Source organism: Calliphora vicina, chromosome 3, assembly GCF_958450345.1.
Source record: "Calliphora vicina chromosome 3, idCalVici1.1, whole genome shotgun sequence".
NCBI lineage: Eukaryota > Metazoa > Arthropoda > Insecta > Diptera > Calliphoridae > Calliphora > Calliphora vicina.
In genome coordinates this window covers 14,013,195-14,024,612 of record NC_088782.1, presented here as the reverse complement: position 1 = coordinate 14,024,612, position 11,418 = coordinate 14,013,195, and the positions used below count along the sequence as shown (strand labels likewise).

General features: G+C 32.2%; 1 protein-coding gene across 1 annotated transcript in view; it reads right to left on the bottom strand.

Moving 5' to 3' along the window:
• Positions 1-1,598: 1,598 nt before the first annotated feature.
• LOC135954938 (putative uncharacterized protein DDB_G0268364) overlaps positions 1,599-11,418 on the bottom strand; it is a 33,184-nt gene continuing 23,364 nt past the window's right edge. The window contains exons 2-5 of the mRNA XM_065505188.1: positions 9,592-10,511; positions 5,637-5,739; positions 3,703-3,728; positions 1,599-2,820 (exon numbers count right to left, since the gene is read on the bottom strand). Coding sequence (XP_065361260.1) covers positions 1,946-2,820; positions 3,703-3,728; positions 5,637-5,739; positions 9,592-10,363 — 1,776 coding nt within the window. The 5' untranslated portion in view covers positions 10,364-10,511 and the 3' untranslated portion in view covers positions 1,599-1,945. The remainder of the gene's footprint in view (positions 2,821-3,702; positions 3,729-5,636; positions 5,740-9,591; positions 10,512-11,418) is intronic.

Genomic DNA, 11,418 nt, shown 5'->3' with positions numbered 1-11,418 from the left:
ACAGGCAGAGTTTCCGATCGGTTTTTATTTATTTATTTATTTATGGTATTTTATGTCGCCGAAAGTGTGCAACTTGTGGAGCCAACATTGGGATAGACATAAACCAACACATTTTGTTACGCGAATGTACTGACTAAAAGTCACGAATTTGAAAGGGAATTGTCATACATTATGTAGAAATTCTGCTTCAAAATCCAAATCAAGACATATCCTAACGGAAAGGGAACTGAAAACAAAACTATTCACATGAAAGGTTCGTTTCCACTCACATGGCGAAATATCTCTAATTTGTACGATAAGAATAAAACGATTTCTGGATTGAGTCGGAACATGTTCGATACAAAAAAGTTAAATTTAGGCTCTGCAAATCTGTTTGTTACACTGTTTATAAGATAAACTTAGAAGTTTTTTATTTGGGCAATGAGTTCGGTAATCGTGTTATCAGCCATCTTGACGATGTGAATTGGCCACCTCGGGTGACGTTGAAAATCGATGCTATGCGAATAATCCTGAAACGATCCACACCATTAAAGATAAAACCACTCAAGATGGATCCAAAAATCGTCAATAAATATCAGTTATTTATTGTGTTTTTTGTTTCAAATTTAATCAGTTTCGTGTTTCGATATTTGCCGGTTAATAACCAATTCTGTTCGTTCCTAGGTGGCTATAATTGCCGGCCACAGTTCTAAAATCATGCATTTGGTGTATTTATATGGATCCTGTATTGTAAATATTTGACTGGGAAAGTCACGGCAAAAAATTAATGAGGTCTTCTTGAAGAACAAATTCTCAAAATTCATCGGAACACACTTTAAATTCCGACGATGCTCCAAGGAATCATTAGAATTGGTTAAATCCATCTGAATTCACATAATGAGAATATCGGACTTCTCGTTCTTATTATATCAAGAGCTTCCTTAATATGAGGCTATCAGCGCAAAAGTGGTGTAACCCCAAACTATTTGTGGTATATTCAACTTACACCACTTTTGCTGCATTACTTTAATAATATAATAAAGTCTTTGTCAAAAAACGATTCATCAGTTCCATCAGCATTTAATTTCCACTTTTGTATCGATAGATGGTAATGTAAGGACTGTATGTAACATCAGAAAAGCAACCAAAAATGGGTTACATGACTTTTGCGCTGACGGTCGAGCATTTGCGTTTTAAAACTAAGAATCTGACTAATCACGTTCACCGATAATCAAATAAATATGAATGACGAATATTGTTCTATTCTTTGGTAGATGATAATCTAAATAATCTACAAACAAAGATGTAGGGTAAGCTCTGATGTTTATACACAATTTCGAATTTGGCTCTTTATCGAGGAAACAGCTTGAACATAAAGCTTTAGTAAGTCTCTATTTAAGAAATCTAGTGCAACAATTACCTGTATTTCATATAATATTTAAATCGAATTGATTTTTTTCCCTCCATTTCTCCATGTGTAAAAAGTTTCCATTTTTATTTGAAGCTAACAACTAAGCCTACGACTGACTGACTGGCAACAGCACCTGATGTAAATACTATTTTGTTTAGAACACAGACATCCAAATATAAATTTTAGCATTTAAATCTTCTCTACTAGTTGTTTTTTTTTCTTGTTTGTTTGTGTTTTTTTGTTTTTTTTTTTGTAGTAATTTTATTATTAAGGTAAATGGCCTTTATTTTGTACGAGTATTTTTCACTGCCAAATCCAGTCATTATTTAGACTTTTAAAATTTTTGGCTCGTGTCCATTCAAATTCACTTGTTTGTGCTAAAACATCAGCAACGTCCACAGTTTGAGCAACAACGCTACCATTGCCAGCATTACCAGCACCACCACCACCAACACCACTACGACCAACATAATGCTGTTCACATTGTGGCTGGAGTTTTAGTTGTTGCTGGTGTTTTTGTTGTCATGTAGCTGCATCGGTTGCAGCCTCCTCGACTCAGCTGGTCACGATTGATGTCGCAGTAGGCCAGTGGAACATATTGTCATGTAAATCGGATGATAATGATGACTGTTCTAACTCTAGATCTTGTTCGTGCTGCTGGTGCTGCAATGGGTTTGGCTGCGTCTGTTGATGTTGATGTTGCTGCAGATGATGATGCTGCTGCTGTTGTTGTTGTTGTTGTTTGTGTTGCATGTGGACATGTTGTGGTTGATTGCTTGACTGTAAATGTATTTGTTCTGGTATTTGCATTTGCAAAGGCTGAGTTGACAATGAGGGCATTGAATTCGTAGACGATGAAGACATAGACGCACTATGCTGATGCTGTGGTCCATGCTGCAACATACTACCCACCGCTATTGCTGCTGCTGCAGCTGAATGTTGTTGAGTATGATGATGATGATGGTGAAGATTATTATTGTGCTGTTGTTGTTGATGATGATGATGATGAGCATGCGGATGATTAAAATGATTTGATGGTTGTAGTTGCTGTTGTGGTTGCAGCTGCAATTGTAACTCTTGAGGTTGATGATATTCATGTTCATGTTCAAATTGTTGCAAATACTGTTGCTGCTGCTGTTGTTGTTGGTTACCTAGAACATGCTGAACTACTGGCATTGTGTGAGCATGTTGTTGTTGTTGCTGTGGATGATAATATGGCATTTGTGTTGTGTTCGTAGAGGGAGCAGCAGTAGGAGCCACAGTCATGGCTGTTGTCATTGCTGTCATAGACGATGAGGCTGACAATGAATTGGGCTGTTGCAGGCCCCTTATACTATCCGCTGGGTGGGCCGTGTATATATTACTTCTTCTCAAATGATTATTGTTGCCATTCGGACGTTTATTGCGTGACCACCATTGCACATGCGTGTCTGAACGAAAACGAGAACGAGAAGAAGAACAAAGTAAAAAATAAGCACCAAATTTTATTATGAATTTTTGTTAAGTTTTTGTTTTTGTTTTGGTTTTTTTGGTATGAGTATATGTGGAAATAGAGGGGGAAAATTTTGGTAGTTTTTGTTTTTTTGTTTAAGAAGAACCCATGCCATTGCCAGAAGCAGCCACCACCACAACAGCCGTTATTGATTCCTGCATGGTTGGCTCTTCGTACACATAATGCTCCGGCATTAGACTATCGTCATCATCGACATCGTCTTCGTCCTCATCATCGTCGTCTTCGTTCTCTTCTTCCTCGCTTCGCTCATCCGGTCTCGGTGGCAGCGGTCGTTTTAACATGGAATTTTCTCTTTCGATATTCAAAGATTTCAATTCATTGTGAGATTTTGTCTGATACAGTGTGGTTAGACTGGTTTGTGTGGTACAATTACTGCTGTTGTCGTTCGATGATGATGAAGAGCTTACGGTGCGCGGGTGATGATGCAAATGATGATCCAATTGTTGCTGCGGGCGTTGTTGCTGTTGCTGTATGTGATGCATCATTCCTAAGGGTCGTTTGTGACTATGATGGTGCTGTTGTTGCTGCTGCAGCTGTGGCTGCTGGAGGTGGTGGTGGTGACTGTTCAACGGTAATTGCTTGAAATTTTGGGTTGCCTCTGATGGTTGTAAGAGAAATTGATGTGATGCTGTTGTTATTGTTGGAGGAGGATAGAATAGATTGTGATGTTGATTTATGTTTTCATGATCGAGATGATTATGATGATTGAGATGTTGTTGCTGTTGTTGCAAGTGATTGTTATGCTGATCGATAGAGGGAAGCGGTAGTTGCTGTTTGGGAGAATGATGTTGACACTTACCACTACGTTGATGTGATGTCTTTTTTCTGCAAGTGAGAAGAAGAAAGATTTGGGGGAAATTTTGTTGTTTAATATTATAATAGTGGAATGACAATAAGGTAGAAATAAAAGGCTGGATGTTTTCATGAAAAGTATCTTGATTTAATGATGATTTAATGTACTTTAGATGTACTTTTTTACAAAGGTACGCTTTTAAAGCTACTTTTTTTTCAAATGTACTTTTTAAAAAAATACTTTTTCTAGAAAGTACTTTTATAAAAGGTATTTTTTAAAAGATCCTGTTTTAAAAGATACTTTTTTTAAAGGTATTTTTTTTAAAAGATAATTTTTTTAAAGCTACTTTTTTAAACTGTATTTTTTTAACGATAATTTTTTTGAAGGTACTTTTTTAAAAGATACTTTTTTTAAAAGGTACATTTTTTAAAAGTTACTTCTTTAAAGTACTTTTTCTAGAAGGTACTTTTTTAACATGTACTTTTTAAAAGGCACCTTTTTCACAAGGGTACTTTTTAAAAATACTTTTTTAAATGTAGCTTTTCAAGCTACTATTTTTAAAATTTATTTATTTAAGAAGTACTTTTTCTGGAAGGTACTTTTTAAATGTATTTTTTTAAAAAGTTAAAGATATTTTTTGTGAAGGTTCTTTCTAAAAAATACTTTTTTTAAAAGGTACATTTTTTAAAAGTTACTTCTTTAAAAAGTATTTTTTTTAAGAAGTACTTTTTCTAGAAGGTACTTTTTAAAGCCACTTTTTTAAAAAAGGTACTGTTTTTAAAATGTACTTTTTTTAAAAAGTACTTTTTTTAAAAGGTAGTTTTTGTAAAAGGTACATTTATTAAAGTATTATTTTTTTAAAAGGTACTTGTTTTTAAGAGTACTTTTTTAAATGGTATTTTTTCTAACAAGTAGTTTTTCTAAAAGGTGCTTTTTTAAAAGGTACTTTTTAAAAACTACTTTTTTAAATAAATTACCTCAACCGTATTTTTTGAATTTACTTTTTTAAAAAACACTTTGGGAGTTACCTTTTTAAAAGAGAACTGTTTGAAAAGTTAATTTTGCAAAATAGTACTGTCTTTAAAATAGTACCTTTCAAAGCGTACTTTCTTTTAAAAAGTACCTAATAGGATAAATGGTTAAAATAGTTCCTCGTTCCTCGACTTTTTGAGATATTGGTGGTTATACCTATAAATGTTTTTGAAAGAAAAATATTTTATCCAAAACTAGCCCGTGACTACACGCAGAGAAAAAATATAGTTGGGCATGGTTACTGTAACCATTTCAATATTGTTACAAGTTTTTTAACAATATTACAGTCACAGTAACCATTTACATGATTGTGGTAACCATAATATGGTTAATTTACGATTCACATGATTGTATCAACCATATATATGGTTACAGTAAACAAATATATATTTGTGACAACCATTTATATGATGAAGGACTTATCATATTATGGTGCTCTCGGCTTTAGGCTTATCATAATCTGAGAACAACATATTATGATACAATTATTCATCATAAATATGGTTGCCACAAACATATATTTGTTTACTGTAACCATATATATGGTTGATACAATCATGTGAATCGTAAATTAACCATATTATGGTTACCACAATCATGTAAATGGTTACTGTGACTATAATATTGTTAAAAATCTTGTAACACTATTTAAATGGTTACAGTAACAATGCCCAATTATATTTTTTCTCTGCGTGTAGTTCTTCGGATATAAGGATCTAGTTCAAACACTTTATATGAAAAATACCTATTATTTTTACTAGACCTTTAAGACTATATAAAATATCACTAAATTAATTTATCTTGTGGACATAAATAAGACTCGAGAATAGTATTAATTTTAAGATCAGAGCAATAATTATACCCCTCAAATTCAGCTCAAATAAAATAATTCTAGTGAATTCACTTACCTTCTGCACTTGACTACTGCTATCATTATAATGGCTCCTAGAATTGCTGACAATATGGAAACTATAGTCAGTGTTAATGGCCAGCCCAATTCGGAAGCTTTTTCTAAAAATATAAAGATAAAAAATGTTGTGTTAAAATTAAATATAAAATTCTACAAAACTTAGAAAAATTTGACTTTTTTTAATATCGTCCCCTCAATAAAACAATAGTGTATAAGCATATACACATTATATTGCATAATAAGAATCTACATAACTGATTCTATATGTGGTAAAAATTTTCTACTTCCACAAAGTGGGTCAAAAGATCAATTCAAATATAACTTTTGTTCTAGATGTCTACTAACACAAAAATTTTAAACTCAATTATTTCGAAATGGCAAAAAAATTATACACTATTGTTTTATTAAGGGGACGATATATATTCAAAACACTCTATCTTTGATTTTCACGAAAATGACGGTAAACTGCCCTCATCAATGGTGTGAATTTCTTAACAAACATATTTTTTTTGCCGTTTTATTTGCATTTTTGTTATTTCTCCTGAAAAGTTGTGTTTTTTAAGATAGAGGGTTTTGAATATAGGCCCTCAGATTTAAAATTGTTTATACATTTGGTTAAATTTAAGCAAAAGAAAGTAATTGGTTTTTTGAGATCTTTTTATCAAATTTCAGCAGAACAAAACCAGGTATCAATCGTAGTGAATTGTTGAATCCCCAAAATGTATTAGATTATTTTGAACTACTGACAAACTGTTGATTTTGTCCAGCAACTATGCGTTCTCAAAAGATTACTTTATAGCTTCTCTAGAAGCAATAAGTAATCTGTCCTTGATATGTGAAACAGCAAAAGTTTCACATCTCAATTTTATTTTAATATGTTTCGAATACAATTTTAAATTTTAACAAGTGTTTTTTTTTTTGAGTTTCAATTATTTCTCTGTCACATTTTTCAATGTCACCAAGTTTTGCCAACTTTATTTTTTTTGTCTTACAAAACAAATTGAATTGCATTTTCTTTTTCTATAAAACTTATAGTAAAATTGTTTTCCTCTTTTTTATATGTACTTTTAACTGAATGAATTTAAATTCCATTTAAATACTTTTTAACAGCATTTGCATGTTTGCATATTAAAATTTCTCTCAGAAAAAAAGTCTAGAAAAAAATTCATTTTTTCCCTCCCAAAAAAAAACATGACTTTCGAGCTTAAATTTGTTTCACAACAATTTCAACAATATTTGCTCTACGTACCCCCTTTCTCCCTATCACATGTATTTTTAAAACAGGCGACCAGTCAGTAACCGGATTTGAAATAGAGATGAGCAAGTGATAACATTTATTTCACTTCTTAAAAAATTAAACCAATGATAAGAGAGAGGAATTGTTTAGCAAGTGAAGGATTAAAAGGTCTCAAATTCATAATCACAAAAAAAGTTATGCTGAGACCAAGATGAATAGGATCGTTAGCGTAATATGTTGACTTGCAATGACTGAAGTCGATCTCTGGATCGAGAAATTTTGAAACCCACAGTTATCATGTACCAAAACGAGACCAAATTAAGCTTTTTGAAAAACTGATTCTGGAAATCCTCCAACTTAAACATAAAATATTGAAAATTTTTCGGCTAATGAAATTGCATTATCAATTTGTATACAACGGCCTGTAATGGCTGCAGCCGGCTGCTTGCAACATTCATGTTTATCAACATCTCAATCGCTTGAAACTTCTACTTATAAACAATGTTGATAGCACGCCGCACGGTGGCTTATATCTCAATTTCATCGGCCAAAAGTCCAACTTTTTGTTAACTCCGATTTCAAAAATTTTAATGCCATTCAATAGTAAACACATTGAAACTATGGTAGCCAAAAAATTAGATAAAAATATTGTCAATTGTGTGCGTGGCATGCTGTTAAAGTCAAATATTTTATGTCATTTTATAAAAAATGTGATTTTTGTAAATTTGATCAGAAGTAAATTATCATTACTCGCAAACTCTTACAGATAATTGGATGATTTTTCTTTTGTTATGTTGGTAGGATAATAGTCTTTAAGAGCTGATATGATTTGTCATTGTACCGTTTATACCTGATGTGTTATTAATTTTTTTCTCAGGTACTATATTTTAGCCAAATTTGAATTTCAGTGGAGTAAAAGTGCTTAGGGTCAAAAGGGGTTAAACAAATTTTACAACCAGGAGAAAGTCCAAAGTATCCTCTTTAAGCCTATATATACTTGTTGACCTGTTTTGACCTGTTTGTTGAACACTTTTTTCATTTGATTGAAATTACTCCCAAATTTTTGTTCTATTTTTATTTTATTTGTTCATATGACTGGCGCAAAGTACAAGTCGCAATTTTGAAGATAATGCGATAAAATTTGGTACATACATTTTTTTTGGCCCGAGGACGAAGTCTATTGATAATTACTGAAATCGGTCCACTATTTCACCTAGCACCCATACAAATGTTCTCCCGAAGTTATACTTTATCGGTCGTAAATGGTTAAATTATATTTATATCTACACAAATTTTGCTCCAAATAAGTTTTATATAAACTGAATTAATGTCACCAAATTTTATGATGATTGGTCCATTATTAGTCATAGCTCCCATATAAGACCCGCTTCCGAAAATCACTTTAACGAGCATAAATCTCTTAAAAATGTTGGTATAAATATAAAATTCAATAGAAATAACTTCCATATAGACATAAATCACACGACCTAATTTCATGGCGATAGGTCCATAATTAATCATAGCTCCCATATAATGCCCTCTTCCGAAAATCATTCACGAATATAAATTATAGTGTAGGGTATTATATAGTCGAGCTTGACCGAACATTACTTGTTTTTATTTGCTGATAACTTTTTTAATAAGTATAGCTGATTCAAAAAACAAAAAATTTCCATTTTCATACTAAATGCTATACAAAAATTAAAAGTTCAACTTTAACCTTAAATTGCGCAACAACTGCTGAACCGATTTTAATGAAATTAAATCTGGAGAAAAATTCAAGAAGTTATCTGTCCAACAAAACAAAATTTCTAAAATATATCTATCGGTTCAAAAGTTACAGAGTTTTGGCCGATGAAAAACGAAAATGAGCCACTGTACTCCGTTATTGTTTATAGTTATGACAACAGTAACTGTGAAGCAGCTTTAAAAGCTCTGGTTGATCATTGCAATAGATATTGCTGGAATTTGCTAGAAGATGGCGCGGTGTATATAAATAGTAGTTGATAGAAAGCTTTGCTACAGTTTACCTCCGTATTAAATGTGTTTAATTTAACAAATAATATTACTAGTGTGTGTATTAAGGGATTAAATTTAAGTTGTTTGCAATTAAGAGAATCCGAAAATAAACCACCGTTTTTAAAAGGTAAAAGTATAACATTATTAAATTTTCAAACTATAGCTTTCTGAATATAAGTGAGTTGAAAAAGAATATAAGATAGTGAATTGGAAACCACTCATTCACTCATCTCTAGTTAGAAATGCATTTTTTTGTATTGCCATCTATCACACTCCCTTAGCAACTCATCTACAATACTATTTGATTTTATTGGCAAATAAATTTAATTTTACGTTTGAAACTTGTCGTTTTATATATTTTGTGCAACTTTTTTTATGTTATTTTATTGCATGCCACACACACAAACTTATTGAAAATTCCAACATACTACAATACAACTTTTAAACTAAGTTGCTGTGTGAGTGAAGTGACTGAGTCCCTGTATTCATACAATATTCAAGTAGTCATACTACATTGTCATTCATTCACTCATTCATGCAGCCAGCCAATGCCTCAGAAATAAAAATGGACAAACTAAATAAAAAAAAATATAAAAATAAATGTGGAAGTAGTACAACAACACGTAGAGCAACATATACAAAAAAAAAATAGTACTACAAGTTAAAGAATCATACCATCAACGATTACGTTACTTACCCATTGTGCCTTCAAATATAAATGTACTTTTTGTTGGCATTGCCCAGGAGCACAAATCACATGTTGTCAAACCATCACTCAATACCGGTTCATCACCGAAGAAGGGCGGTCGTGGTGGTGGGGGTACAAAGCGTCCATTCCATAGACCATTTTCACTGGCATCGAATGCCAATGGTGAACCAAACAAATCGTTGTCATTGTCATCGAAAATATCAAATGATAGATCCCGAAAATTATTGCTAAACTCCTCAGCCGAGCTGGCAACTAAACTTTCAACAACTGGCGGACTATATGAGGGATAAAATGTTGTAGTCGTTGTTGACGATAATGGCAATGATGATGATACTGATGCTGCGGATGATGAGGCTGATGATGCTGCTGCTGCTTGTGCTGTGGTCGCTGAAGAGGTAGAGGAAGAAATTTTTGTGTCATCTGCAGACGTTGAGTCGTCATCACTAGAGGATAAGGATGTCGCTGATAAAGGCAGGAAATTCGAAACTACCACGGATGCTACATGGGATATAGAGGTTAAACCAGTTGAGCTATTGATTTCACTTGTATCGAATGCTACTGATGATGATTCGGCTGCCGCTGCTGCTGACGATGATATTGAGAATGTTGTTGCCGAGGGTGGTGTTTGTAATCTTTCCTCTAAGGAGGGCAACAATATGCTATTATTGTAACGATATGTTGTTGACAATGAGGCGAGTGCTGCTGCTGCCGATGATGTTGCTGATGGTAAAGCATCAATTGCTTTAAATGTTGAGGGCATTTTTGTTTATTTTTATTTTTTTAGTTGCTGCTGCCTTTGTCCAGTTCCTTCCGTTTCTTTTTTTTTCTTTTTTTGTGTTAGCTGTTGAAGCCTTTTTGTCAATTTCGTATATGGCCAAAAGGATTATGGCATTGAAGTGTTGTAGTAACTAAAATAAAAGTAAAGATAAAAGAGTTTGGTGGTTAAAAGGATGTTAACAGTATTGTTGGAAATTAAATTTAATTGAAATTTATTGAATTTAATGGTTTTAGGTAAAATCGGTTAATTTTTATTAGAAATTGTATTTATATTTTCACTACATATTAGCTTAAAGTTTTTTTAATAAAACTAGGTATTATCACCTGATTTTAAAGGAAAAAATTTAATATAATAATAATAGAAAGTGAAATTTTAACTTTCATCTCACCCTCTATAGAACTTAGGATGTGTTGTTTTCCACACATACAGTATGTCATCTGATTTAGCATAAAGTTTTTTCATAAAAATATGTATATATATTTATTATTTTATTTATTTCATTTTACACTCAACAAAACTTACGTTGTGTTGTTTTCCACACATACGGTATGACTACGTATTTGGCTTAAAGTTTTTTTAAGAAACTATGTATTTTTATGCAGATTTTAAATGAAAGAATTTGATATAATAGAATGTGAAATTTTAATTTTCATCTCACCCTCAACTTACGATGTGTTGTTTTCCACACATACGGTATGTCTACGTATTTTGCACTAGCAACATAATTTTTTTTGTAGTCTAAATTATAATTTTCTATCAATAACATATTTATTTCTATATTTTGTTACATGTTATCTCAAAGTGGTTTATCTTCGGTTTTGGAATAAACAGCACATTAGACGACGGAACTATGAGTGGAAAACCTGACATCAAAAAATATTTTTGAATAATTACCAAAAATCTGTCAAAACTTATGAAACTTCTTATCACTTTTCACAAATTTTTTAAATATGTATAAAAAGATTGATTTTGTGTGGTTTCCTATACAAGGGAGTGGTTAGGGCTAAAGTGATACTAAACTCCACAAAATTATAATT